Source organism: Aspergillus candidus (genome assembly GCF_002847045.1).
Source record: "Aspergillus candidus strain CBS 102.13 unplaced genomic scaffold BDW47scaffold_42, whole genome shotgun sequence".
NCBI classification, from domain to species: Eukaryota; Fungi; Ascomycota; class Eurotiomycetes; order Eurotiales; family Aspergillaceae; genus Aspergillus; species Aspergillus candidus.
The window spans coordinates 68,063-96,062 of NW_020194047.1; the positions used below are offsets into that span (position 1 = coordinate 68,063).

General features: G+C 53.5%; 7 protein-coding genes and 2 non-coding genes across 9 annotated transcripts; 5 read left to right on the forward strand and 4 right to left on the reverse strand.

Annotated features, from left to right (window-relative positions):
• Positions 1 to 586: 586 nt before the first annotated feature.
• Positions 587 to 5,498, reverse strand: BDW47DRAFT_59061 (putative ABC transporter). Its single transcript, XM_024819379.1, has 3 exons — positions 4,898 to 5,498; positions 818 to 4,842; positions 587 to 766 (listed from the first exon to the last, which is right to left on the reverse strand). Exons 1-3 carry the CDS (start codon positions 5,274 to 5,276, stop codon positions 737 to 739), a joined length of 4,434 nt encoding a protein of 1,477 aa, XP_024669778.1. The 5' UTR covers positions 5,277 to 5,498; the 3' UTR covers positions 587 to 736.
• A 79-nt stretch (positions 5,499 to 5,577) lies between these two features.
• BDW47DRAFT_109769 (uncharacterized protein) lies at positions 5,578 to 6,323 on the reverse strand. The gene has a single exon (XM_024813551.1). It carries the CDS (start codon positions 6,026 to 6,028, stop codon positions 5,792 to 5,794), a length of 237 nt encoding a protein of 78 aa, XP_024669779.1. The 5' UTR covers positions 6,029 to 6,323; the 3' UTR covers positions 5,578 to 5,791.
• A 2,749-nt stretch (positions 6,324 to 9,072) lies between these two features.
• BDW47DRAFT_59070 (aromatic alcohol reductase) lies at positions 9,073 to 10,923 on the forward strand. The gene is made up of 4 exons (XM_024819380.1): positions 9,073 to 9,296; positions 9,371 to 9,655; positions 9,727 to 10,053; positions 10,118 to 10,923. The coding sequence occupies exons 1-4, from the start codon at positions 9,210 to 9,212 to the stop codon at positions 10,496 to 10,498; spliced, it is 1,080 nt and encodes a 359-aa protein (XP_024669780.1). The 5' UTR covers positions 9,073 to 9,209; the 3' UTR covers positions 10,499 to 10,923.
• Positions 10,924 to 11,119: 196 nt separating this feature from the next.
• BDW47DRAFT_127818 (putative amino acid permease) lies at positions 11,120 to 13,026 on the forward strand (the record flags this gene model as incomplete). Its single annotated transcript, XM_024816768.1, has 3 exons — positions 11,120 to 11,267; positions 11,323 to 11,380; positions 11,709 to 13,026. 3 exons carry the CDS (start codon positions 11,120 to 11,122, stop codon positions 13,024 to 13,026), a joined length of 1,524 nt encoding a protein of 507 aa, XP_024669781.1.
• Positions 13,027 to 13,823: 797 nt separating this feature from the next.
• BDW47DRAFT_127819 (RNA dependent RNA polymerase) lies at positions 13,824 to 17,744 on the forward strand (the record flags this gene model as incomplete). The annotated part of the gene is made up of 1 exon (XM_024816769.1): positions 13,824 to 17,744. The coding sequence occupies one exon, from the start codon at positions 13,824 to 13,826 to the stop codon at positions 17,742 to 17,744; it is 3,921 nt and encodes a 1,306-aa protein (XP_024669782.1).
• Positions 17,745 to 17,987: 243 nt separating this feature from the next.
• On the reverse strand, positions 17,988 to 18,059 carry BDW47DRAFT_t112. Its single transcript has one exon. It is a non-coding gene; the product is annotated as a tRNA-Met (tRNA).
• A 743-nt stretch (positions 18,060 to 18,802) lies between these two features.
• BDW47DRAFT_109779 (putative clock controled protein (Ccg-8)) lies at positions 18,803 to 20,820 on the reverse strand. Its single transcript, XM_024813552.1, has 2 exons — positions 20,350 to 20,820; positions 18,803 to 20,273 (listed from the first exon to the last, which is right to left on the reverse strand). Exons 1-2 carry the CDS (start codon positions 20,669 to 20,671, stop codon positions 19,084 to 19,086), a joined length of 1,512 nt encoding a protein of 503 aa, XP_024669783.1. The 5' UTR covers positions 20,672 to 20,820; the 3' UTR covers positions 18,803 to 19,083.
• A 1,544-nt stretch (positions 20,821 to 22,364) lies between these two features.
• On the forward strand, positions 22,365 to 22,436 carry BDW47DRAFT_t111. Its single transcript has one exon. It is a non-coding gene; the product is annotated as a tRNA-Met (tRNA).
• A 2,840-nt stretch (positions 22,437 to 25,276) lies between these two features.
• On the forward strand, positions 25,277 to 27,945 carry BDW47DRAFT_133270 (uncharacterized protein). The gene has a single exon (XM_024817798.1). The coding sequence runs from the start codon at positions 25,289 to 25,291 to the stop codon at positions 27,911 to 27,913; it is 2,625 nt and encodes an 874-aa protein (XP_024669784.1). The 5' UTR covers positions 25,277 to 25,288; the 3' UTR covers positions 27,914 to 27,945.
• The last annotated feature ends 55 nt before the right edge of the window (positions 27,946 to 28,000 follow it).

Below are 28,000 nucleotides of genomic sequence, written 5' to 3' on the forward strand. Positions count from 1 at the left end.
CGGCATATGAGATCTGAGGGTGTCAGTTGCGGGGCATTGCATTGGACGGGCTTAAGATCCACTTCTTGCTAAGGCGTGGGGGTGCAGAACTTTATTGTCTCTTTATTGGGGACGCTGTATTCAAAGGAAGTCGGAAGGACGCCGTGGATACATGGCGGGGGAGTATCTTGTGCTGTCCCGTCCTTTGAGAGGTCGAGGGAAATGCTGGAGGGGCTGGAAGTGCGTGGTGTGAGTTGAGTGGACAGAAGAGACGGGAGTCGGAGGAAGGCCGGTTATCCTATCCTAGATACCTCCTTGCTGGATCAATACTAGTCTGCATGGAGTAGTCCGTCGGTTAGACGCTGGTAGAAGTGCGGAGTTGGGAAGTAGAAGGAGGAGTCGAGTGGAGTCTGGATGGTTGATCACACCGTCTGATCACGGTGTCTCCGTGTGGGGTATCTGGGGTAAACAGTCCAGTCTCCACTGTCTGTTGTTGTCTTAGTTCTTTCTAGTGTATTGTCTTGGTTTATTAGCTAAGTCTACTGCTTGGAGAGTGTAGATCCCGAATTGCTATAGATTCCCATATCCTAACTACTTTTTTCAGGTTGCCCATTACTCCATATGTAACATCGAGCGGTTTGTTCAAAAAGCCAAAGCATGTAAATATTCGTATTTACTCTCCTCCTAAATCAATATACAGCTCTCCAACTGGTTCCCAGTTGACGAAACGCACTTTGGAGTATACCAAGCCGTCCGTCTACCGGCGATTGAAGACCAAATAGCGCGCCTAAAATATCATCAGCTGGAAGTACCAAACAGTCAGGCACAAAAAACTTACCGCCAGGAACAAGAAAATCAGATTCGACCCGACAAACGCGAGATAAATGCCCAAATCCCGCCATCGATCATCAAAGTTCATCTCGAAAGCCCGATAGAACTCATCGCCAACCTTGGTCGCGCAGTACTCACAGGCCCGCGTGGCATTATCGGCGAGGTATCCCACGCCCCCGTTTTCAAAAAACGGTTGCATGTACTCCCCGCATGTCAGATCCGACGGCGCCTCGAACCGGCTGTACTCGCTAGGGAGACAGACGACGGGACGATCGTGCAGCTCCGTCGTCACCATGCCGCTGACGACGCGCGTGAACGGATCCAGCTCGTACAGCCAGGCGCGCCAGAAGCCGGGCATCGACGGCTTGGGGACCATGACGCCGCAGAAGAGACTGAAGATGATGGTGATGGGCGGGTTGATCTGCGAGGCGATGAAGGCGTTTGGCGCGAGGGCGGCGATCATTTGGCCTAGCGTGACGGCGAATAGCTCGGTGATTAGAATCATGAAGAATTGGTAGCCGGCGCGGTCGGTCGCGGATTGGAAGCCTGGGATGTAGTAGAGGGGGAGGAAGAAGATGACGGAGCAGAGGATGCAGTAGGGCACTTCGGCTATCACCATGCTCAGGGCAAAGGCGAACTCTTTGTATGTCTTGGAGGCGGACTCCCGGTAGAAGATCAGTCGGGACATCTCGTAGCGCGGCTCGACCTGCTGGATGATGATGATCGGGATGACTGTCACGTTGAAGATCACGAAGATCCGATACTGCAGGGAGGCCCGCGAGTCGTCCAGTTGCAGGAAGGCCAGCCCCGTGACGAGCGCGATTGCCAGGTGCGTGAAGAAACGCGTGAAGCCGTATTTACTCGAGCGCCAGAAGACGATGTTGGTCCGTTTGCAGACGACCTTGATCTGATGCCACAGCGGCGTCGCGTATTCTTTCTCGCCGGTCGGCGGAGCGTCGTGGCGCTGGGTCGCTTGCGTCCGGCTAGCTTTGATCTCCTCGATCTCTCTCTTGACCTGGACAAGCTCCGGGGACGTGCGCCATACATCGCCCCAGTCGCGGTCCCCGATCTGTCGCGTTTGGCCGGCGCCGATGGCGTCTAGCATCCATTCGGCGGGGTTGGCGTTCTCGGGACAGTCGGCGCCGTGGCGACGGAAGTACTCCAGCAGAGTGCGCGAATCTTCGCCAATGTCGCCAAAATACACGCATTCGCCCCCTCGCTGCAGCAGTAGGAGGCGGTCAAAGTTCTCAAAGAGGGCCGAGTTTGGCTGATGGATCGTGCAGAGGATCGCTTGTCCGGCAGCGGCGAGCTTCCGCAGGAATCGAACAATGTTGAAGGCAGACTGGCTGTCGAGTCCCGAGGTAGGTTCGTCCAAGAAGAGGAGTAGCTCGGGCTTTGCCGCCAGTTCAACGCCAATGGTCACCCGCTTTCGCTCTTCGACGGACAGTCCGGTTTCTGGCGTCCCGATGATGGCGTCCGCGAGGCTTTCCAGTTCGAGAAGCGAGATGATTTCTTCCACGTAGGCGTGCTTCTCCGACTGCGGTGTCTCGTAGGGCTGTCGGAGGTCGGCGGAGAACTGCAATGCTTCTCTGACGGTTTGCATGGATTCGTGGACATCAAGTTGCTCGGCGTAGGACGTTCCGCGCTGGAATGCCGTACCTGGGGGCACGCCATCTACCAGGATGTCACCGTGGATCACACCAATATTCTTCCTGGCCGCGAGGACATCCAACAGCGTTGTCTTTCCTGCCCCCGATGCACCCATAAGCGCCGTCAGCTTTCCGGGCTGCACGTAGCCGTACACCGAATGGAGAAGCCTGCGAGTCCCCGATGGCACGGGGACATCGTAATTGACATCTTCCCAGGTCAAGACCGACTTGGACGTAATTTCGATGTCAGTATCAACTTCCCCACCTTTCTTAGACTGCCTATTGGCCTTTTTCTCCATCAACCTCTCATTCAGGTCTTTCCTCTGCTTGTTTTCTTTCTGGTAGAACGTGATAGTTTTGCCACCAGCATCAAATCGGATGACCTCGCCAAAGTACAAGTTCATAGCAAGAAAGCCGACAATCAGAGCCATCATGATACCAAAATTCCGCCACAAGTCTCCCTCCATGTAGCTGAAGGTAGTGGCAATGTAACTCGCGCCCGGCACAATGGCAGAGCCAGGCTCACCACCCGCGAGGGTACAAGCCTGGTGAGCGATATCATCGTATCCTGGACCGCTGGGAACTAGAGACTCATGCGTGCAGGTCATTTCCAGGCCGCGGAATTCGTTGACCATCAGTGCCGTAAAGCCCAGCCCGAAGGGGTTGATGAAGTAGATCCAGCGCAGCCAGACTTGCGCGGCCGACCACTGCACGAGATATCCCGAAGTGATGACGAACAGCGAGATGAGCACGGAGACAAAATTCATCGCGTGGTCGAAGCCGGGACACAGGCATCCAATCGTCCGGAAAAACACCGTCATGTCGATGTATCCAAGGAAGATGATCAGAATGAATATGAAGAAAGCCCCCGCGTCAAGGGTCAGTCCGCACATGAAGTATACGATGATGCTGAAGATGACGATCCTGGCGATGGCGAATGTAGCATCCACCACTATCTGTGCAATCCACAGCGCGCTCGGTCGATAGAACGTGAACTGGCTGTGTTTGTTCACCAGAGCGCGCCCCATCATCGTCGACGCTAGCTCCGAGAACGCCTGGAACCCGTTGAAAAGTAGACTTGTAAACAGAAGACCGCCTCGCGTGAAGGCTCCGGCGCTGGTCAGTGGCTGCTTTAGCCAGACCGTTCCGAGCACGATAGCCACCCCAACGGATGTCACCCAAGAGACGATCAGGGCGAATTTATCCTGCCATTTGATCAAGAACTGACGCTGCATCAAGGCCCATATCTGCAAGTGGAACGGGATCGAGTAGACGGACGATTTCGAGGTGAATTTGCGTTTCGCCTCCCGATTGGCAATTTCGAAGTTCTCGTAAACGTGCTTTTCATGTTCGACTTGTTTCCGGTACTCGTCCATTTCCTCTGCGAGTTTCTGGCTGTACACGGATTGGTCGAATGCCTCGGCTAGTTGGCTGGGAGTTGAGGGGACACTGCTTAGGTCGATGCCGTCTTTGTACTCTCGCTCAAATGGGTCTGTGCAGCCTGTCAAGTAGTCGGGCGTGGTCTGGCGTGGCTTTTCTTTGAACCCCAGGTTCTCGAAGTAAGGCCGTGCCTCGGATGTGGGACCGAAGAAGACCTGGTGGCCACTGTCAATCACAAGGACTTTGTCGAATTGTCTGTAGATGTTCTCCGACGCCTGGTACAGGGACACAAAAGTGGTGGTCTTATAGATGTTCGTCATGATCCGGAGCGACTTCGCAAAGTCCAGAGCCGTCGAGGCGTCCAGGCCACGCGTACTATTATCCCAGGCCAACACCGTCGCCGACGTGATCATCATCTCTGCGATACTGACACGTCGTTTCTCGCCGCCGGAGATCCCCCGGATGAATTGGTTACCCACCACCGTGTTGGCAGTGTGTTCGATATTGAACATCTTGAGCAGCATGCGAGTCACCCTATCTTTGAACTCCGCCTTGGAAACCCCAAGGGGCCTCTTCCCCGGTGTCTTCGTATCCAGCGCAAACCCCAGCGTCTGTTTGACTGTGAGCGTTGGATCGTGGACATCGTCCTCTTGGTTGTAGACCGCCTCTCCACGGAACCGTTTCCCAAAAGTCTTCGCGTCGAAAGGACCGTACATAACCTCGCCATCGACAGCCGTGAAACCAAACCGCTGGTTCGTGATGGCCTTGAGAAATGAAGTGCAGCCCGATCCGGGACGCCCCAAAACAAGCACCATCTCCCCGGGCTGCAGGTATCCGCGGAACTTCGTCAAGATCTCGACCTCTGTGCCCTTCTTACCCAGTCCAAGAAGATCCATTACGCGCCCTGGGACATTGAGAAAGTCGACGATCGCATCGGGAAACGTTTTGATGTAGGTCTTGACTCCACCGATTCCACGAACACTCAGGTTATCCCATATGACACCTATCCGAACAGTTAGCGCTGGGTAGTTGTCAGTATCGCATACCATTATCATTACCGATGTGCTTGTCCTTGATGCCCGCCTCCATTTCGGCAGCTCGGTCGCCATGGAGCGCAGTTTCAAGATCCCAGGGTTCCTCCGACTCGGCGGACGTGGCCGATTTCTCGACATCTTCGTTGTCTGCGATGGCTTTGGACGCCCTGGACGTGTGTCGGGAGAGCCGATGGGCACGCTGCGAGATGCTCGACAGTTGTTTATTGAGCTCGGAAAACTCCTGCTCCGCTCTCTCGACGTTGACCCCATATTGACGGGCCGTCGCCGATTGTGAATGGGCGTTTTTGCTCCATTCTCGACCCTGTTCGGAGTTGTCTACAGTGCTCAGAGTATCCACGTCGGAGCCGCTTCGGGTTTCTGAGGTCGCCAACTTCTCATCCATGGATCTCTTTTTACCAATTTATCCAGCGCAAATAAATCACTCGATAAAGCGGTAGAGACAAGACCCTGCAGGTAGCTTCAGACGTAATCAAAAGGAAGTAAGGATCCCCGAGCAAAAGAAACCAGGTAAGCTAGCGAAGTAGATCCATTCACTAAGACCCGCACAACACCAGTGACGCTCTATGAGTGAACGAAAAAGAATGTATGAAAAATGGAAGTGAAGATGAAAAACAAAAATTGAAAACGTAAAAAACAAAAGCACTCGGTATTCACAGCGATCAGGAGGGGAAGCCGGTTAGCCACGCGAGGATGGCATCCACATTCCGCATCTACGAGTAGCATCTTCGAATACCTGCCTACCCCCTGGTTAGCTCAAGCCACGGGCCCGTTAGGCGAGACATCTCGTCTCGAGGGCTCTCCTCGAACTGTGATCAATCGAGCGCCCGGAGCACCAGGTAGCATTGCATTCAAACACAGGCCAATTGAGCCATACGTCTGTCCGTGACTCTTCCAGGCTCAACAGCCATTCAACATGAAGAGGACGGGTCGGAATTGCCAAGATTGGTAAAATAATCCAGCTTTCCTCCCTGTCTTTCTCGATAGGTGAGGGTGACGTTGAGAGGTAGTCGGGGTCCCGATCCGGACATGAGTCACGGATGCCATACAAACACCACAGACCCCACGGCTGCACGACGCATTGCCCAACATGAGATGCCGTTGAAACCCTCTTAATAATGGAATGGGGGAGACCATCTCGAGTGGCTGGGCGATGGAGATGAGGAGCAAAAAGGGTCGGGAACACCCGCCAATACGGGGTGGAGTGGTTTTCTTATCGAATTGGGGGCAAAGCTGCGCGCCAAGGCGTTCAAAGAAGAAGAATGGCCATTTCAACGACGGTTTCTGAGCGACTGCGCTCGTCGGTTGAGCTGTATGTTTAGTGAGTACGGAGGACGCCGGGAAATGAATATCGGATAGACAGGCTGGAGTGCTCAAACGGCGGCCACATCCAAGTCACATGGCCATGGCATCTACATCTGACTGCTTGAAGACATTAGAGTAGAGCAAGGTTTTCATTTATATTCTAGGTACGCTACCACCAGCTGCATTTATATCCGCATCTATCCTCCTGGTACTCCGTAGAATTGACTAAGAATATTAAACATGTTTGGGCACGGATAATTTTACTTTCGCCAATAGTTCAGGCCCACTGACTACGATGTGAACCGTTCGTCTGAAGAAGGTTAGATAACCATCGTTTATTACTATCCATCACTCTGTCGAGGTTCTACAGTTGACAATGATGCCCGGTGATATCGACCAAGCCATTGTTCAACCTCTCTTAATGGGGCCCTAAGTCACCCGAGGCTCGATGGCGGCATAGAAACCGCGGCTACACCGACTTTTGCGGCATTTGCCTCGAATATAATACTATTCTAGGTTTGATTGGGAAGAGGATGGGTGTCTCATCCTCGAGGTCGCATTTTCAAACTGCCAGCCCTGTCGCTATGCCAGGCTAGTCGGTTGAAAGTGCGGGCGCACATTCCTACCATTGGCCGGGCCAACCCGAGCGCTCGAGAGAAGACCCGCAGATTATATCCGAAGGGGGGTGGGCGAGTTCCGAATAATGGTGGTGTGCAGAACGAGTGGTCTCGTCTCACATGCCCGCATGGCTGTCGAGTGCCTGGAACTCTCCCCCAGGGAGCAAAGGGAACCAGCCTTTGTAGGGACCAGTCAATCAAATGCATCCATGGTCCTCGACCTCCGCGGACCACCTCTATAGGTTGAATTGTCCTGGTTTGGGTAGGCTTAATCGCGGTTGGGCCACCCTGATTTGTTTGCCCAGTGACGATTGGTGGGCAGTCCCTGAAATCGAAATGATCAGTTCGATGAGCCAAGACTGTCGGTGCGGCTAGTTCGGAGAACCTGCCTTCGGACGGATCCCCTCCGGGGGAGGGGCCATACTATTTTTTTTTTTTTTTCCATCACCCAAAAGTAACAAATTATGGGCCGGACATTTGCAAGGTCTGTAGCGGGATTAGGTTGTTACAGAGTATGAATTATAGAAGAAGTTCAGCGACTGGTAGGTATCGTGTGTGATCAGGAATCAGGAATGATCATGAGATCCGTTTGCAGGATACGGACGACCTAGTAGCATGCCAGATTGATTCGTTGGCTCTGCTCCAATCCAGTTGGCGGGGTCTGGGTTCAAAGGAGACGGCGCACGACTTTAACTTCGACAAGAATCCAAGCCCACGAGAATACCAACATCTCAGTGGTGGGTGGGTTGAACACCCGATGTCAGGAACGACATGGAAATGCTTATCGACCGCCCCAAGCCTCACCCCGGATTGACAACGACCTACTTCAGAATACGGGGTGAGAGCCGCAAGGCGACTCCTCCCTTGCTGCATTGATTGGTGTATGGAGAGTAGTGATCGATCTTAAGTCGCTCATGAACCAGATGAAAGGAAGAATCTTGACTCCCGTATTATAGAAGTCCGTATTATTATCGTTGTTATTATTGGTGATTATTATTACTTGTCCACGAGCAGTTGGGGTCTGCCTCCGTTGCCTTTCCATCTCGATGATCCTGCCGATCGTCGGGGAGAAAGAATGCGATTCAATCAGGCGTCGAGTGTTAGCCTGTTAGGCCATATTGATGTGCCGTCCTCTCTTTTCTTTTTCTCCCCTTCCCTGTATGTCACTGGATACGGACAGTGTGGGCATTAGTTCTTGTCCGGGGGCATTACATTCCCCTCCAAAGGGATTAGAGGCGCAGTGCATGCAACCATGGGCACCGGACGTTACCCCATTTTCTGGTGGGTTTTGCACCAATGACAACGAATACCCGAGGTTGTCGAGGACGGTGTCGTCATGTTCCAAGGCTACAGGTTAGTAACAAGAGGGTGAAATTGAGGCAGGTCTCATGCCCACCACGCAGATCGGTTGATCTCTTGACGTGGGGGAGGAGGGGTTGTTGCAGTGGTGAAGTCTGGGAACACCTCAAGGTTCTCCGCATCATGCACGGTAAGTACACAGGGAGACAGAAAAGTGAAGGGGTGGGAGAGAAAAAAAGAATGATAATAAACCAGGCAAAGGCGGCAAAACATGGAAAAGGTGAGACGATGCCCAATCCAACCCACTATCCCACCATAGGTATAATTCCAAACGCCTGGATAAAACAAGACAGAGACGATTCCGATCAGGATGGATGATCATGGGTCAGTGGTAGTGGTCTGAGAACCACGTCCAAGGGTAAGACTTCCATCATCCCATGAGATATAATCATGGTCATGGATGATCATGGAACGTTGTATCGTCACAGGGAACAGGCCGGGAAGCCGTAGGGGGAAAATGACGTAACAACCCAAGTTGGCGCTGGATTCCCGAGGCCACCGGCCCGTACGGGGGAAAGCGTCTTCAAATCCGACGAAAATATGAACCAGTCACCGGATACTGATGGATCTGATGATGTTAAAATAAATACTCAATAAAATAAAGAATCATTCCATTAGGTTAGAGAGAGAAAAGAGAATTAGTACAATCATCCTTGAGAGAATCAGATCGCGGCCCCTCCCTGTCTTTGGACTCCCCTTGGCCACCGGCGTCTCTCGTTGGGAGCTTAACATCCACAATCGACCCACCCACCTGTCGACCATTTCTGGACAAGAGACAAAGTGGGTTGTGGCCAATCCTGTTGTGGGACACGCTGCCCTTTATAACGTCGACGGATCCTGCATTCTGCCTTGGTTGCAGAGAAGTCTCGGACTAGAAAAATCCACCTAATTAATCAGTCAGAGTCGTCTTGCCTATACAAAGGAAGACCACGCGATTACTTCTATCCTTTTCTTTCTCTTCCATACTTCTCTACCGTTCATCCGAATTCCGACCGATCTCAACTCTCCCACTTCTCTATCGTCCCTCCGTCGTCATCATGTCACGAACAAGGGTTTTGCTGGTTGGCGCCGCTGGGGAGACGGGAGGTTCGATCGCAAAGGGTCTATTGGAAAACCCAACTTTTGTAAGCCATTCTTCTTTTCTTTTCGTGTCTTTCTTTTCTCCTTCTGGATTCTAATCGGTGATGGTCTATTATAGGAACTCTTTGCTCTCGTTCGTCCCCGATCGGTGCAGAAACCAGCCATTGTGGCCCTCCAGGAGCGGGGCGCTCATATCCGTCGTTGTGACTTGAGGGGCTCTGAAGATTCTTTAGTGGATGCTCTCAATGGCATTGACGTCGTCATCAGTTGTGTTGGCCCAGCTGAGCAGCAAGATCAAATTCCTCTGGCCAAGGCGGCCAAGAAGGCAGGGGTGAAGCGGTTCGTTCCGTGTGGCTTCATCACCGTGGCGCCTCCTGGTGGGATCATGTGGCTGCGCGATGAGGTGAGTACAATACACATTATTGCTATCATCCTAATTATAAGGAAGAACAAAAAAGCTGACAGTTTTAATAGAAAGAAACCGTCTACAATCATATCAAGCAGCTCTTCCTGCCCTACACCATCATCGATGTTGGTTGGTGGTACCAGCTGTCCTATCCCCGCCTGGAATCAGGCCGCGCCGACTACGCCATGACGTCGGCCAACAACGAGATCGTCGGCAATGGCAATACCCCGATCGCCCTCACCGATTTGAGAGATATTGGACGCTACGTCGCCTTGATCATCGCCGATGACCGCACCCTGAACAAGATGGTTTTCGCCTACAACACCCTGACCACCCAGAACGAGATTTATGCCACGATGGAGGAGCTCAGTGAAGAGAAGGTCACCCGCAACTACGTATGGCTCCCTTTTAGTGGTTTTATCCATCGAACCACAAGTTTCTAACCTTTCGACTCACTAGATCTCCGAGGAATCCGTCTACACCCGGGTCCTGACCGCCAGACAATCCAGCGAGACGTATCCCTTCGATCCCGTCAAGTTCATTCCGCGATACCTGGCCGAGTACCAGCTCTCCTGGGGCATCCGCGGCGACAACAGTCCCGACTACGCCAAGTATCTCGGCTACCTGACCTCGAAGGAGCTCTATCCCGATTTCCAACCGGTCGACTTCCGCGATTACCTCGAGACCGTGGTCCGCGGCACCGCCAAGGGCGTCTACACCGATCGGACCGTCTCCAAGGCGCACCAGCGAATGTTCCCCCGCACCGAGTCCACCGACTCGCTGTACACCCGCATCTTCCCCCGCACTGAATCCAGCGATTCGCTCTACATGACGCGGTAAATGTCGCAGGGTTCGCTGGCGGGCACACGGCGTCTTGATCGAGTTTGATGATATCTTTTGCTTTGGGGGTTCTTTTTTTCGTTCGTGGAGGGAAACTGTGTTTTCTCATGAACGAGATACACCACTTTTCTATTCTAGTTCTGTTCATACTGCTTGTTTCTTGTTTCCTTTTATCCTTTTTTTTAACTCTCCCATTCGCGTTCATGCACTGGGGATTAGACGGGCGTTCTCGTTTTGTTATCTTTCTTTATTCTATTATCAAGGGGAATCAGGGATTGATTCAGGATACTATACCCATTCCACCTGCTAGCAGTGCGGATACGGGGATTTCTCCAGGTCCCCGTGATAGGCTGGCACTACGGACAATACATACCCATCGGTTTTATTTTACTAGTTTTTTTACTACGTAGAGAGTGGATGGTTTCAGTTGATCTTGTTCGATCGGCATGGTCGCAATCATGGGTCATCGCTCTTCGCTAGGAAACAACATCCAGAGTCCCTGCCATGTCGCGGGTGAAACGGGCGTGCGATCTCACCACCAACTACTCCCGGGGTTATATCAAATTATAAGGGGTCTACAAAGGATCTCGTGTTCTTCTCCGGACCATCAGATTCGTCGAAATGGCAGATCGCACTTCCACCCCTGGTTCCTCCGGTCTGACTCTACTTGGGAGCACCAGTGGCCTGTTCCCCGTATCGTCCCCCAGTCAGAGTGAAGACGGTGTGGTTTCCTTTAACCACCTACGACCTTTCCAAGTCACCATGATCGGTCGGTGCCAATCGTATTTTCCCTTGCAACGGACCATATTAACTTACGACTCCAGCAATCGGTGGTGCGATCAATACCGGCTTGATGATAGGGGCCGGGAACGCTCTTGCAAAGTAAGGTAGCTAGGGCTTCCCCCACACCCCGCTACCCTGAGTTCCATTGACTGTTTCGTAGGGCTGGGGTAAGCCCCCCAATGTCTTCTCTTCCTCCCATCCTGATCTGTCTAGCCGGCATCGTTGTTGATCTCGCATACGACTGTTGGCATGTTGGTCTACCTGGTCTTGTGCGCTCTGGGAGAGGTGGCCTCATGGTTTCCAGTCTCCTCCACAGTCGCCGGGAATGCTCAGCGATGCTGTGATCCTGCATTGGGTTTCACTCTCGGCTGGATGCATGTGGCTCTTTCTCCCATCTATCCTCGTTGCTAACAAACATGCGACCTAGATACTGGCTAAAGTTCATCGTTATCACCCCGAATCGGCTGACCGCAGCGGCGCTCGTGGCTTCCTACTGGGTCGATGCGGAGACACTCAATCCGGGGATATGGATCGCTATCTTCCTCACAGTGATCATTGTTGCCAACTACTGGGGAAGTCGGTTTTTCGGTCAATACGAGTTCATCTTGTCGACGTTCAAGATCGTAGTGGTGTTGGGACTCCTGATACTATCCCTGGTCCTGGCCCTAGGCGGAGGCCCGGACCACGACCGGAAGGGGTTCAGATACTGGAAAAATCACGGCGCCTTTGCGGGAGAGCGGACGCATATCGGACGGCTTCGGGCTATCTGCAAGACCATGCCCTCTGCGACCTTCACGTATAGTGGCAGCGAGCTCATCGGGGTGAGCATCCTGCACAGTCACAACCCGCGACGGGCTGCGGCCCGCGCAATCCAGCTTACCTTCTACCGAATCCTCGTCTTGAACCTCGTTGGGATCATCCTGCTTGGGATGCTCGTGCCGTACAATCTGGACGACTTGGCCATCACCTCCACGGATAAAGTCACGACCGCCTCGGTGTTTGTTGTAGCCGTGCAGGGCGCCCACGCCGCCGTGCTCCTACATTTTCTCAATGCATGCCTACTGCTCTTTGTCCTGTCATCTGCGAACCAGGCGCTATGGGTAGCCACTCGAATCTTCCACGGGCTCGCTATAGACCACCACGCCCCGGCTCTTCTATCGCAGACTGGCTTCACCGGGACCCCCATCGTCGCCCTGGGAGTGTGCTCGGTTCTTTCATCTCTCTCCTGTCTAAATATCTCAGGCGATTCGCGAACCTTTTTCGACCAATTCGTCAACATGAGCACCATGTTCAGCCTCCTAGCCTGGATCTCCATCCTCGTCACGCATCTAGCCTTCCTGCGGGCGCGCAAGGCCCAAAGCGTCCCCGACAAGGCGCTTGCCTTCAAAGCGCCCCTGGGAGCAGTCGGTTCGGCGGTCGCCCTGGCCTTCTGCGTCCTGATTATTGTCATCCGATCATTTGATATCGTTGACCCCGGGGCCTCAATCCGCCGGTTCGATTACATTGCTTTCCTCACTTCGTACCTTGCTATCCCGCTGTATGTGTGTTTGATCGTGGGGTATAAGGGGTTCACCCGGTGCGCGAGCGTCAGTCCGTCGGATGTGGATTTGGGGGTGGTTAAGGATGAGACGGATGGTTCTGAGGATGTCATTGTCCAGTGTGCTCAGGATGTCTCCTGTACCCGTATCCACCAAGGCGAGAAGCCCAGTCGACGATCCTGGCCACGAGCGAGGTTTCAAGGATAGTTTCATATTGTCCCCCCTATTTGTTTTCGTTTGTTTGTTTCGAGTCAATATCCCACTGAGAATCAGTCAATTCTTCTACTCTCGCTCTCCATTCTCAGTATCGATAGGTCATCTTCCTCCCTCGAACTCCATACCTCGTGTAGATAGATGAAGATAGGATGTTTCCAGGGCAACGGACTCAAGCCCTAATTCAACCTCATCCCTCCAATTCCGAACATTCCTACTACTCTCGAAATTACACCTTTTAAAAAAAAGATAGACATAATTCCAGCAATTTGCTAAAGTACTCTACGTATGTACCTACGTATTAATCCAACCCACCAAGTCGAACCCCGGTTCAAGCCATGTCAGTGACGGCCCCAACAAACATGCATGCGGACCAATCACTAGCAATAGATCACCGCCCGAGGCGCCCACACTGTACCTTAGTATGATGGATGGAGTTTAGTACCTCAGTAGGAGCAAACAGATGATCGACCCCTCCTCCGCTCTTCAATCCATTTCGCTTTGTTCCATTCACTTTTTGACTTGAGATTTGGTTTGGTTTGGTCGCTTTCTTGGTGGATTTGTTGAGATTGTCTGTTTTTATCTGTGGTATAAGGTTCTACAGGTATACTACAGGTATACTGTTCTTGGATGGGTTAGGTTTACCTTTGGTGAGTGTTGGGTCAGAGGTTCTTATCGTGCGTGATGGGTTAAACTAATAATTCTACAGCTATCCTATCTACATATCTACCGTGGACCCGTACTGTACCAGCTAGATGATGCTATCTGATGCTACGTCACCGGCATAGAAAATGTCCCAGCCCCGAACTCCCCTCCGGAGCGGCCAACAGCTATCCCATTTAATCGACGAGCTCAACATACACTTCGACCTCGACATCCCCAATCCGCACTTTTACTCGCCGTCCGCAGGCGGCGGCGTCGGCCGAGGCGATGGCTCCCTCAAATGGCGCATCTACCGCGGCATGCAGCGCCTCTATTTTGATCGCAACGTCGACTTGTACAAGATCATCAACAGCTTCGATGACTGGGCTCGTGTTCAGCACCGGCGTGATGACCGTCTTGAGTATCTGCTCAAGCTGATCGATGATGAGTCCTACCTCCGAAGGTCGTCGGCGTCGTTTTCGTTCTCGTGCTTGGAGACCATTGAGGAACCCCCGCCACCCCCGCTGCTGCCCCCGCCGTCTGTGTCGCCGTCGAAGTCCTTGAAGCGGCGTATCTCTGACGAGGAGGATGAGTTCCATACGGCGCCTAGTTCGCCTGTTAAGCTCCCTGCAGGGTCGCCGATGCTGGTGGATAAGACGGGGGAACCGGAGGAGGATGCGATCACGGGCGGCCCTGTCTATGTCTCCAAGGTGGCCCGCATCGCGGAGGAACCCCGGCCGGTCTCGCGGTTTTTTGATAAGCTGACGGCGTCGATGAAGGAGAAGGACTGCCGGTATGATGCGGCGCCGTCTGTCCAAAATCTGGACCACAGTTTCTCGACGACGATGACCACCGACCCCCCGTCGTTTTTCTCCAATCCGCGCGACCAGCTGAATACCTCGTTCAATTCGACCGTCACGGACATCACGGCGCCCTGTTTCGAGACCGAGACCCAGTATGAGGACTCCGTGGCGGACCACATGCTCAGCCAAGAGCACATGATGTCCTTCGGGTCGTCGACGGTCGAAGTCCCGGAGCCGCGCTACTCGCGCGACGGGGAGATCATGGCGGAATTACTCGCCAACGGACCTTTTTCAATGGGCCACGCCAACGGACGTTTCTCATGGGGCCAGCCCTTCCCAGGAACAGTCCCACTGCGGTACCGGTACGAGGTGGAGAGAATCGGGCGGGCGTGGGACATCCCACTGGACCAAATGCTAGCCGGCAGCAGCATCTCGCCCAAGGCGCGCGACCAGTTCTGGGATTGGATCAAGAACCACGACCAGCGGCACGGGAAACCTCTTCCCGAGAAACCGCACGCCAAAGCCTGGGACGCCGCGACGGGGTCCTTCCAGACAGCCAGGCACTCCGAGGTGGTCGTCCTATCGGGGGAAATGACTTGGTGTGACAAGTCCGAACCGGGGATCCTCAAGCTAAACCTGCGGCCGCTGAAGACAGAGCGCACCTGTCGCTTCCACCGCCGCTTTGGGTCCGACCGCTTTCTCAGCGTCATGCTCCCCGCGCCGTCCCGGCCCCCGGCTCACCTGAAGATGCCATCGCAGCCGGCGCTGCTGCGCGAAACGGTGGCGCTGTGGCTGACGCAGCACGCGCACCGGTGCGCGGGACGCACGTGGAAGCCGTTCTTCGTGGAGGAGGTTAGATCCAAGAACAAGCGCGCGTCGAGCGAGCCGCGGTTCAGGGTCGACTTTTTCGCTATCGACGGGGTTGATTTCAACGCCAGCAACTCCTTGTCAATGACCCTGCCTCCGGTCCGGCAGAAGAGCGAGCACCGCACGCTGATGAGCCTGGACGCGCTCCTCGACTGGCACATGCCGCGCGAGGCGAACAAGAACCAGACCAACTGCAAGCTGTTCCAGCGGCTGCATCTCGGGCTGTCTAAGACGTTCGCGACTGTCACCCTAACCCCGCAGCAGGTATTCTACCTGCGAGATATCCCCGACCACCCCGTCATGAACGACGGCTGTGCGCTCATGTCGCGCGCCCTCGCGCAGCGGGTCTGTGACTCGCTAGGCATCACAGGCAGCATTCCCAGCAGCTTCCAGGGGCGGATAGCAGGCGCCAAGGGGCTCTGGATGGTCGACAAGCATGCGTCGCACGTCGCCGCAGGACCCGACGACATCTGGATCCAGATCTCCGACTCACAGCTGAAGATCGGGCCGCACCCGCGCGAGTGGCACGGCCCCATCGACGACGAGAAGCTAACCTTCGAAGTCGTCAAATGGTCCAAGCCCCTCCACCCAGTCGCACTAAACACGCAACTCCTCGCCATCCTCGAGCACGGCGGGCCCGTCAGGAAATACATCGGCGAGATCACCCGCGCAGGCATCCAGTCCCTCTACCGCGACTTCGAAGACGTCTTCCAAACCGACTGTCCGCTCCGCTGCCGCGCTCTCGTCCAGAAACTCCGCCCCGCCGCCGCAGATACCTCCGACACCCGCCGGCTCGACCAGTGGGCCTCCAACAACACCGAGTGCATCATCCGCCTCACAGAAGCAGGGTTCCGCCCGCGCAGCTTCTTCCCGCTGCGTAGGCGTGTCCGAAATTGCCTCCGCGAGGTGCTAGACCGCTACGTCGACGACCTGCACATCCAGGTCCCGCTGTCGACGTACGCCTTCTGCATCGCAGACCCGTACGGCGTGCTCAACGAAGACGAAGTCCACTTCGGCCTGTCAACGCAGTGGACCGACCCAGCCGGCCAATTCGAAGATAACCTCCTCGACGGCATCGACGTCCTCGTCGGCCGTCTCCCCGCCCACCTCCCATCTGACATCCAGCGCCGTCGCGCCGTCTGGCACCTACAGCTCCGACACTTCAAGGACGTGATCGTGTTCCCAACCAAAGGCTCCACCTCCCTCGCGCACATGCTCTCCGGTGGGGACTACGACGGCGACACGCCGTGGATCTGCTGGGACCAGAACATCGTGCAGCACTTTACCAACTCCCCTCTCCCAACAGAATACCGCGCTGAGCACTACGGCCTCATAGACCACTCCGTGTCCATGACGAAAATCCCCACAAGCGACGAATTTCTGCAGAGCGCATTCACATTCAACCTGACCATGTCCCAGCTCGGCCGCTGCACAGTCGAGCACGAGATCATCGCCTACGATAAATCAATCGACGACCCCGCCGCTATCGAACTCGCCTGTCTGCTCGGCCACCTCGTCGACGGCCGCAAGGCCGGCGTGCAGCTCACTGAAGACGCGTGGCAGACTTACCGCAAGACTATTAATCCCAACGGCCGGCGTGCCGCCCCGGCTTACAAGGACTCGTCCAGGACCTACAAAGTAACCAACATCATAGATTACCTCAAGTTCGTAGTAGCCAGCAAAGAACGCCATCATCTCCTGACTCAACTCGAGAAGACTCTCAACGACAGCGGTAGTCGCTCGGACCGCGACGAGGACCTCACGCGGCCGTGGCGAGACGCTAAAGCAGCTCTCAAAGATAGCAAGGATCCTCACCTACAAGCTGAAATGGACCGCGCCGAGCGCGAGACAAACGTGCTGTTCGGCCAATGGGCCCGCTCGTTTGGCAGCAAAGACGACGGATCGTTCTCAAACTCAGAACTCGCGTGGCAGGCCGCCGAGAAAGCAAGGGACATTCCGCCTCCGGGTGATTCCGACAGCTCAAGCAAGCAGCGACACCCCCTACTTCACATCTGGCAGCACCGACCCGAAATCTGGCTCGAGTTCCTCGCCTCGCTAACCTACACGAAACACCCGTTCTCGGCATTCGTGATCCACGCGTTCGGGGAAGAGCTGTGTCGGGTTAAGGCTGCTGCTGCGGGGCCTGGCGTGGGGGGTAGCAGGGCGGTCGTGCATGATGTTTTGGGTTGTTATCGGGTGAGTCGGAGGGCTGTTGCTAGGGCTGTTGCGTCGGATGTGGTTGATTTGGTGGATGGGGAGGATGGGTGGGGTGGGGTGGGAGGGGAGGGAGAGGAGGAGTTTGATGGGGTGGAGGCTATTCAGGATTGGGTTTTGGGTGGGGGTGGTAGTCGGGAATATGAACATGATTATGATCCTGATGATGGGGTGTCTGTTGAGTGATCTCTTGGTTTTGGGTGGGTTGGATGGGGGCTTTGGTTAGGATAGGATGATATGATGAGGTGTATGGCGTTGGTGATATGCTACTTACTTACATGTGGACACGATTTGAATACCAGATCAGATCTTATTCAGTTCGTGTAAAATTGAACAGTATATATTTATCCAAATACAGTCATTAGATAAACAAAGAAAAAAAAGCACGAGATAGATATATGGAAAGTATAAAAAGAAAGAAAAAAAGAATAGCATGTCCTGGTTTCGATCCAGGGTCCTCCGGGTTATGAGCCCGGCGCTCTTCCCCTGAGCTAACATGCTGTGATTGGTGAAAGACTTCCGACTGTTGTGCCATATGGGCTAGTACCATTTGGAGCAATACCCAAACTAGCTGTCTTGATGTATTTTCTTTCCTTTATCTATCCTTGACTGTTGTTATGTTGTTGGTTTGTTGGATATTATTTGTTTTGGGTTTTTATTGAATTATGCAAGGGGTTAATTTTGGCTTAATCACAATCACTCTGTCATGGTGTATTTTCAATGTATGATATATACGGGGTAGTATATGCCTATACAGCGTACCTAAGTACAGTATAGTTAGTACCTGTCGCTAAATAATAGACTTAAAGTCACAACAGCCACAGATAACCACACACCTGCAGTAACAAAAGAACCCCCAATCCATCTACTTTCTTCGCCATGGGTTATGTCTGATCTATCGGTGTTGGTGTTGGTTTACTACTTGGAAGTATGCCTGTTTTCGGGAAGGCCAACAATATATAACTACTTTTGGTAGTCTAGATCTTCAGCATACGGAATATACACCACTGTGGTCCTGTTCGGTCTTAGCCCCAATAGTCGGATTGCTGAGAGATCGACTAGGTAGTCATCCAAGTCATACAGATCAACCAGGATTTGAATGTTCTTTCCTCGTAAAAGTCAACACGATCTACACATACACGAACACATATACAACTCAGGAATAAAGATACTGGCACAGAACTTTTCATTCATGTACAGTCCTACATAGTGCACCAGAAGCAGAAACAACCGAAACGGAATCAGTGACATTCAGAGGTAGTGGGTCTGCTGTCATCAAACGAGGTATCAAATTAATCAATCATCATAAGCCAAAGGAAACGCCTTCCGGTCTTCCTGTCCCATATACATGCGGATATCAATCAGGCTGTAAAAATCATCAAGGGTAGGGAATAACAAGGGAGTGGGGGTATGGGAGGGGGGGAGGGGAGGGGGGTAGGGTGAATATGTCGAACGAGGAACAACTCTGTACTCCGAAATGATTGCGACGCAAGCGACTGAATGCCGTCGTAGCCCATAGATAAGGCTAAACCTTCTCATCCGTCCCCGTCATCGGGAGATCCTGTGGCTCAGAGATCTGCGGCTCGGTGATCGGCGGCTTCACATCGGCCGGGAATGTCCCATTCGAGGCAGGCTGTTCCACGGTGTCCGGGGTCTTCGTGTCCGGGCGTCTCCGGCCCAGACGATCGCACCAGTGCTCCGCGCTGACCAGCGTGTCGTTGACGACGCCGCTGACCTGACCCATCATGTCGAGACCCTCCTGGGCCAAGACGAGGATGCGGTGCGCCCCGAGGGTGTCGTCGGACGAGGCCTCCATGGAGTCGGGCGGTGGGTGGGAGTTCGACGCCACCTGGAAGCGATGGGGCAGGGAGGTCAGGTGTCGACGGACCAGGTTGCGCGCATTGTCGGGGAGGGCGCCACCGGCGTACTTGGACACAATCTCCACGACCTGTTTCAAGGTCTGTAGGACATCGGCCTTGACGGCCTGGATGCGCTGGGTCAACAGGGTATGGTTCTGGCCGTCGCCGCTCTCCTGCCGCACCGCGTCCCACTCCTTCAGAGCCGCCTGCAGCGCTTGGATGGCCTTCCCCAGTCGTCCGTTAGCCCATCGCAGCCACGTCAGGCAGTACTGCAGGCTGCGCAGCGACTCCTCGCTCATCGCAACCCCCAGTCCCGACGTGGAGATCACCAGTCGGCTCTGCCAGGTCGGATTCCGCTGGGAGGGATGGTCCCGGCCGATCTCCTCATAATTGGGGGATCTCAGGTCATCGTACGGTGGGAGGGTCTCTGCCGTGGACATCTCGGACGGGCTGCGGAGCGGCTCGTCCAACGCGTCGTCGGGACCCTTCTCCACGTCCGGATCCGTAGTCGGGTGGTTCTCGCCGCCCACCTTGCGACGTTTTGACCGCTTCGAATCGCGCTCCGAGGGTTTGCGCTGGAGGGCCCAGCGAAGACCGCTCTCAACTCCGGTCTTCCGGCCGACGGAGCCTACGGTGTTGGCGACGGGAGAGCCGATGTTGCGCTCGATGAACTCGGCGCTCGACTTGAAACGGGGGGAGTACGACTTGGAGGTGGTGTACGCGGAAACGGAACCGTGAATGGCGGAGGAGATCAGGGGATGGGTGGAGGTCAAGAGGGAGATGAGGGGTTCGGATTGGGGTTGAGATTCGGGACTGAGGGATTGAGTGTGGGAGGGGGTACGGGAGTGACCGTAGTCTAGACGACGCATTAGAAGGGAGCTCCCAAAATTTCCTATCCGAAGAGATAAAAGATCAGGGATGAGGAATGATACCGGAACGAAGGCCCTCTAAAGCTTGGGCAGCTTCAAGGTCATCCATGGAGAGGACACTGGTAGCTCGACGAGAACGATCTTCCGCCAGGGAGTGTTTATCAATCTCCATCATTGGGGCAGGGGCATGATGAAGGGAAGAAGAAGAAGAAGAAGAAGAAGTCAAAGGGAAAGCGGGGATCGCAGGAGCGATCGACGAGGCGGAGGAGAGTGTAGAAGTAGAAGTAGGGTATGAAGGGAGAGGGCCAGTGGCGCGTGGGACGATCGTGGTGGGATTGGAGGCGTTCGGGGCAGAGATGCCGTCTGGACGTTTGAAGTGGTCCATGACCGACAGACCTCTGACCCGAGAGGGCCACTAGTGGGAAGATAGATGAAAGTTCAGACCGTGAGATAGAGAGAGATAGTAAGTAATTGTCGCCCCAAGGAGGATAGATGGAGACGAGTCAGTTCAACCGTAAGTTGTGATGAACAGCGGTAGTAGTTGGTGTATTGGAGAAAGGACAGAGAGAGACGGACGATCGCGGCAGTTTAGCGCCGACCTTTACGGTCTGACCGTACGGATACCGTATGAGCTCTCGATCGGGAAAGGTGCTTAGATATTACATTGTTCTATTGATCGGGATGAGACCGTACAGTGGAGATACGGTACGGTACTGTCATGAATGGGACGGCATCCTTTCGCATGTGAAAAGGATGCCTGATGTAATAAATCAGGTAACAAACCACAGATTAAGCTGGAAAATTTCAACCCAGCCAAGAAAGTTGAAACTGATACCTTACTGTTAGGAGAAAGTTGTTGAGGGAAACTATGGGCCGACCTTCTTTTAATCCACCTCACCACTACTCATGCCTCATTTCTCATTATTAATAGGAATTGAGCCTGTCCCTCGCGCCGAGTCTCTAGCCGGTCAGATCGAATCTCTGACAGATGGATGGTATTCCCCCGCCCAAGGTTCCAAGACGCCACCGGTCTTCCAATCATACCGGTTGAATGTGATTGATCCTGGGAAGATCCTGAACAGAACACATGTGCTTCTTCATCTGATAATGGTCTGAGCCGTCTTCACATGCTCGGTAATTGCTGACCTGTAGGTACGGTAGTAACTAGTAAGTTGTAGGTAGTGTACTGTCGGATGGACGGAGTTCCCAGGTCCGAATTCCTATCTGATAGACGGGAGGACAGACTCAGTATTCCGTACTAGAGGCCGGGTATGTCGATAGGAGGTAGGCCCCAGATAGGAATAAGGGCAGGTCCAAACTATTGATTGTAAGGAGGAGACCTTTGTGGGACATGAAGAAATCCATCCCTCCTGATAATTTCCCGTTGGTCCATTCATCCTCTCCATCCCTCCATCTCTTCAATCCATGATGGAGACTCTGGAATTGATCCATTGATTCATGGCCGGACTAGGAGAGAAGCTAGGACCAATGAAACACGGGTACATTATACCTCTTTGGGCGACCCTGACATGTGACGCTGCGTCACCATCTCGTACTTGACCTTAGTACAATCCAACAGTGAGTGGTTCAATGGAGGGAACTTATTCTAGATTATCCCCCTTTCGGAAGGTGATCGATCGCTGGCCCTGTCGGATCACAGGCTAAGATGTGAAATGTCAATTGATAGAATGGTGAGGTGGTAATCGCCGTCAATTTCCCGGTCGATGCACTCATACCCGTGGGTGACCGGCTATGCAGCCAGCAATGGCTTCAAACCGGTAGACCGTTCCCAACAACCTCGAGCCTCGGTTGCCCCTCTTGTCATGTCTTAATATGTAGTTGCCATCCCATGATCATCAGATGACTAGGGTTTTGACTGTCTCACGTTGGAGGTTGTATCGACAGGGCAGTGTCGGTAGCATGTTCGGCACTCGATGGTAAGGTTGCAGATGTCAGTCTGCTTGAAGTTTGCTTACCATCCGACCCAACTGTTGCATTGTGGAACTCACCCCAGCAAAGAGCATACACAGTTGGGCTGCCTTATAAAGCACAACACAGAAAGAACTTTCACCAATCATAGCATGTTAGCTCAGGGGAAGAGCGCCGGGCTCATAACCCGGAGGACCCTGGATCGAAACCAGGACATGCTATTCTTCTTTTTCTTTTTTTGCCTCATTTCTTTGTTTCCTGGCAGAGTTGATCTTTGTGTCCAACACCTGGATATAAAATATTCACATCAGTACCTAGGTACCTGAAAACTTAGGTAGTGTGTAGTGTATAATGATGGTGAGTGGCTGAACTGAATGTCGCCTGCCGATCACTGGTCTACTGACCTCTTATATTAGACTGATCGAACCTATAAACCAGTCTATATCGCGTTGATATTATAGTGTCCGCTGTTTAATATAGGGAACCCAAACCTTAACACCTGTATTCACCATCTCTCAATGATCGACTTGAAAATTGACTCTAGGCATCTCCAAGACATTCATGAATTACATCTCAGCCTTATGGAATATCCGGCGTCCTAGAACAAGCGTATCAATTCGCAGATTAGTGGTCGAATCGTTGATACCTTCACTGCATGAGTCGAGTCAATCCATTGCCACACAGCTGATTCACGGTCATTACAATCTTGTTAACATGTTGTTGCAATGCTAAGAGCACAGTGGGCTGTCTGTGCCTTTAGCGAGAAGAATACTTAATTTGGTGAAGAATTGATTCTCCAGATGGTGCGAACTGAGCAATATATCGCTAAGCTTATCTCGACTACTTCTCCAAGTAATACACATGTAGAATACAAGTTGCCTTCTGCGCAGCACATTAAACGTGTCACTCCCAGGTACAGTGATTGCAGACACCTTGACACACCATGAACCTGCAACTCCCAGAACCAAACCATCTACAGCAAATTCTCCAATCCCCACAGAATCCAAGGAACGGAAGCCACAAGAAGTCGAAATGATATCCAACGAAACCATGATATGGCTATTCCCAACGACCTGCATCCTCCTATCCCTCCTCTTCATGCTCTGTCTGCACCATTCCACCATCTCGCGCTTTATTTCCCAACTACGCATTTTTAGTCAACCAGAACCCCGATACACTTACATCCGCGAAGACACGCACGATTCAAGCCCAGAGCAGTCGTGGGTCAAGTCCTTCCATTCCAACCCAGCACAGCACAACGTAAATACGCCTACTTACATTACACCTAACAGAATCGAAGCACCCCCCACAAGCGCACACTCAATGTCAAGATACTTCCATCCCGACACCGGCCTTCTGGATGACTCCGGGCTAGAGCCACCCTCACCAGCGACGCCGTCTTGGGAGCAAGAGCTGCGCATCCGTGTTGTGGGGGGTCGCGGGCTGCGTGCGTGGTTGGATAGGGCTGTTGAGTATGGGGTGGGCTGGGTTGAGACGTGGATGGTTAGTACTGGCTTTTGTTCCTGGCTATCAACGCTAGTTGATTGTATGACTGAGTGCTGTAATAGGAAGAGAGGGATTGATTGACTGGTTTGGGGTCTGGTTTGATGTGTGAGATGCTTGCTCGGGAAGTAGTAGTATGTATCCTCGGTATGTACTACTGCTGGTTATTTCGATGAGAATTGATTTGGAGGCTGTTGGTGTATGCGGATAGTCGTGGGTACATCGACTCGTCTGATTCTTATGTAAAATAGGAATTTATTCAGTCAAAACGATTCGGCTTATTCTGGTTCTAGGTGGGGTGTATATGCCAACCATTGGGGATATATATAGGGCTTGGTGTTACTATACCAAGGAAACTCATGCAGTTGTATTTATATCAATTCGTAGTTAGTAGTGTCTCAAGATATCTAGATCCCAAATAAGAAGAAAGCCACATTGGGTCCACACGTCTTCCTGGCGGCCATGGCTGGGTTAGAAGACGCCACATTCCGGCAGCACCGTTACTCTACAGTATATGTTGGGGCTGCTGTAGGCTGCTAGGAGACTGTGCATACCACACCTGCCGTGAAGAAATGTAGATATCTGTATAATATTAGTGTACAAATATACCATAAAATTAAAAAAATCCATCGATTGTTTCTGAAATCTACATAGTGAATTAGACATATTGACTCTCTACCTGGTGGAGTAGGATGATGATATGGCAACCTCAGGCACCAAGGGTCATCCCCAAATATCCTCTATTCCCTATTTTACTCCACCATCTTCATCTTCTCTTTCTTTCACCCTCCTCACCCTTCGTGGTTTTCACCCTCGACATCATCAAGAATGCTGGGGCTCCATCTGGTAGATACCATCCCACGTTGGGAGTTGGAATGCTCACTCGCGTTCCGTCCACAACACCCTCTTCCGTGGGCCTCTTCCTTGAAGAATTGAACCCACACGGATTATTGTTCAAGTACACACTTGAGGATTAGAATTGATGGGAGCAACATGATACCAGTGATCCAGATGACTGTAAGATATCGAATGATCGTGCCCAAGAAATTGAGACACACCACTGGATAGTCAAATGATAAGTCGACAGCTCATCGCATCCCTTCAATGCGACGAAATGTTGGAGGACCGTGCCATCTCTGATTCTACATTGGCTGTGGCCGGAATTAAACTCCCATGCTGGATTTTCGCCCACTTCTCTGCTTCGTCGGGAGGTGATGATCGATGCGACATTCCTCGCGTCTTCGAGAGCAATGTGTGCGCATTCCTCTACCCCATCGGGCCCTTCCATAACAAACGAAGGCGCCCCTTTCCTGAAAGGCGTCGCCCTCCTTTGTCCCATGATGCTTCTGTTCGTTTTTCGCTATTCTTAGCGATTCCATAGTCGTGAGCTGCGATTGCTAGCCTTGCATCGGAGACTTACAGAATCACCATCGCGTCCAAGCTCGAGCCGATCGAAAGCCCCTAGGGAGTGGAAGGACGATAGAACCCCGTGGATGGGTCGACTGCCTCCAACTTTCTCCACGTCGCGTGAAAAACAGACCGCTTCGAAAGGCATCACTCAGTCGAAGCCATGCTGCCGTTGACTACTGTCGTTGCCGTCGCCGTCGCCTGCGGGGTCGTGGTTATTGTAATCGCGGTCGTTGGCACCATCGTTTGGATTAGAATCCGCCAGGAACGCCTCTCCCTCGCGGTCACCCGAGCAGGTCATGGCTATAGTGGTCTTCACGGTCATTCTCTGCCATTCAACGAGGAAATATTAACGGAAATCTCACGCGAAGAGGGCAGCGCGCTCAGACAATACGGGCAGCTACCATACGGAAGACCGTCGGAATGGGGGCTGCTGGCGTCGCAGGAAAGCTTATACCAGTCCCGCCATGAATCGGACAGCTCATCCAACCTGGCAGAGAAAGCTCGCGATTTGCGCCGCTCTTTTTCATGGTCCAAGACCCTGCGGCCATCCAGGAGTCTCACCCGACCGCGCCAAGGGAGCTCTTTGGCGCCATTAACAGAGTCCAATGAGAGGCTCTCCCAATTTTCCCCAGTTTCACCCTTGAAGGAACCAATTCCGATCTCGGCAGTAGATGGTGCCCTGGAACTGCCCACCGAGACGACTCCCCGGCAGACTCCCGAGAGAAACGATGACGGAAGCATGGCGAACCCCGATCCCACTATCACCTATCCGACATCAAGCGTGTTTCCGTTACTCCGTCAGCATGAACGCCCCAACGGCCTTTTCCCGCTGATCGAAGTGAGCCATGAAGCGACAGGCCGAGTACGGGGAGGCAGCATCACTGCCCAGACGGCTGGAGCCATGCCAGAGCATCCAGTGCCTCCGCCTCCGTGTGCCTATCCGCCAAATCGCTTCCGGCTGTCGAAGAACGATTCGATGTGCTTTTCCTCTTTGAGTCTGGACACAGCCGACAGCTCCATCTTGGATGAGAGTCGACAGAACTACGCCGCCATGGAAAGTGACTTCACGTCTCCGCATCTGCCCCCGTGTCCTACATTTGCACCATACAGCGCCAATGACGTTGGGCGCACGGAATACGAACGAAGGAACTTACTTGCGCAGACTGCAGGTCCTCCTCAATTTTTCTTTCCTGCGATCTCCCCGACCAAAGAGGGTCGCAAACTCGAACCGGACCGCACCTCGCCACGCCGCAGCTTGACCGCACATAGCCCATCCCAGTCGATGGACCGAATCAGTCCGCCCCCGCGCCGAAGTGAGTCCCTTTCGGCCAATTCCCACCCCAAAAGAGACGCCTCGCTGGTGCCGCTCATGGATTTCAACCGCATCCCTCCGCTGAACGCAGTGGGCCAGAACGCGGCCTTGGTGCCACATTTCAGCCAGCTGCAAAGACATCCCGTGTATGGGGGGCCCCCAAGAGATGTAGACCCTTTCTATGGCGGTGGATACACCGCGTACGGCAATTCTAGGAAGCTAGACAATATCTTGCTCCCGGAAGGCGTTGTGCCGGCCTCCTACGGCCATCTCAGGCCGCCGCTTCCCTCCGCTCTCAAAGGGGGCAGCGGCCCACGGAAAGGCCATCGTCGACAGAACTGCGTGCGCATCTCTATCCACCCCCCCATCACCTTTGGCGGGCCGGGCTTCTCCCCCATGGTAGAGGAACCGGAGGATGGAGAGGAGCTTGATATGAGCCGGCCAGAGGTCCCCGAGCTTACCACGCCCAATCTCGCGCTCAGCTCTACCGTCTCCTCCACGGGTCGCAAAAGCAGCGACACTCCAAAAGGGCAACAAGCCGCTGGAAATACCAGTAGCCCCGGACGGACGAGGAAACACAAGAACGGACCTTCAACGGACAGCACAATCGATATAACCATGGCAATCCCCGTAGAAAAAGAGAAGATCCTACCAGAAATCCAGACCACCATGCTGCCGACCACCGAAGTCACACATCTACCGCAGACGCCCTCCCCAGACAAGAGCGCCTCAGCATGGATGATCACCAACTCGAATGTCTCGCCAACCGCGCCTGAAAACCCTCTCGGATCTAGGGGCTCCCGGCGCTCGATCGTCAAAGGGCCGCGCAGCCAGCCGGCAAAGTCACCGACGCAACGCAACAGAAGTCGCTCGTCAGGTCCACTCGGGGATAGCACGAGCACCCAGCCCACAGGAATAGCAGCCAGCTCGCCTGCGCAATCCTCGCGCAGCCATACCACGAGAAGAGAGCAGTTGCGGATATCGACCGGCTCACTCCAGCGCACTAGAAGCAACGCGCCGTCCCCGACATCACTCCACGAGCGCAGCACCAGCGAACCAACTGATTATTCTGAAAAATCCACCCAAACCTCCAAGAAACAGTCGTCGTCCCAGCAGCTACAGCTCGATATCCCCAAGATAACCTCCAGCCCGAACACCAAACCCAACAACAACAATAACAACAACAACAACATCATCGTCCCAATCTGGGAAGACAGCAAAAGCCCCGCGCGAAAACCCCCAACAAACCCCTTCCACACCGACGAACCCGTCGAACTCCCAGATACCTCTCCGCGACGACCCCCCGAACGCACCAAGAGCCGCGCCAGCGCCAGCGCCAGCCAGCAGCGCAAGCCGCGCCGGCCCTCCTCACGGCAGAGTTTCACGACCCCGACGAAGAAGGCGATTGGATTGGGGATTGGGGCGGCTACGCCTGGGAGTTTGTATGACGGGGATGGGTTTTTGAAGGAGTGATTGGGGGGTTGGTTTGGCTGGTGCATGCGTTGTTTTGATATGTGATTGTAGGGGAGTTTTTGGTTCAATCGGGGGAGTATGGATGGC

What these genes read in the sequence shown, in the direction of transcription:
- BDW47DRAFT_59061 (XM_024819379.1), bottom strand. Translation starts at nt 5,276, where the DNA reads ATGGATGAGAAGTTGGCGACCTCAGAAACCCGAAGCGGCTCCGACGTG. An exon ending in CATCAAGGACAAGCACATCG is followed by an intron (nt 4,843 to 4,897) that starts GTAATGATAATG and finishes CTGTTCGGATAG; the next exon opens with GTGTCATATGGGATAACCTG. An exon ending in TGATTTTCTTGTTCCTGGCG is followed by an intron (nt 767 to 817) that starts GTAAGTTTTTTG and finishes ATGATATTTTAG; the next exon opens with GCGCGCTATTTGGTCTTCAA.
- BDW47DRAFT_109769 (XM_024813551.1), bottom strand. Translation starts at nt 6,028, where the DNA reads ATGGTCTCCCCCATTCCATTATTAAGAGGGTTTCAACGGCATCTCATG.
- BDW47DRAFT_59070 (XM_024819380.1), top strand. Translation starts at nt 9,210, where the DNA reads ATGTCACGAACAAGGGTTTTGCTGGTTGGCGCCGCTGGGGAGACGGGA. An exon ending in TATTGGAAAACCCAACTTTT is followed by an intron (nt 9,297 to 9,370) that starts GTAAGCCATTCT and finishes GGTCTATTATAG; the next exon opens with GAACTCTTTGCTCTCGTTCG. An exon ending in TCATGTGGCTGCGCGATGAG is followed by an intron (nt 9,656 to 9,726) that starts GTGAGTACAATA and finishes CAGTTTTAATAG; the next exon opens with AAAGAAACCGTCTACAATCA.
- BDW47DRAFT_109779 (XM_024813552.1), bottom strand. Translation starts at nt 20,671, where the DNA reads ATGGACCACTTCAAACGTCCAGACGGCATCTCTGCCCCGAACGCCTCC. An exon ending in TTTAGAGGGCCTTCGTTCCG is followed by an intron (nt 20,274 to 20,349) that starts GTATCATTCCTC and finishes TGCGTCGTCTAG; the next exon opens with ACTACGGTCACTCCCGTACC.
- BDW47DRAFT_133270 (XM_024817798.1), top strand. Translation starts at nt 25,289, where the DNA reads ATGCTGCCGTTGACTACTGTCGTTGCCGTCGCCGTCGCCTGCGGGGTC.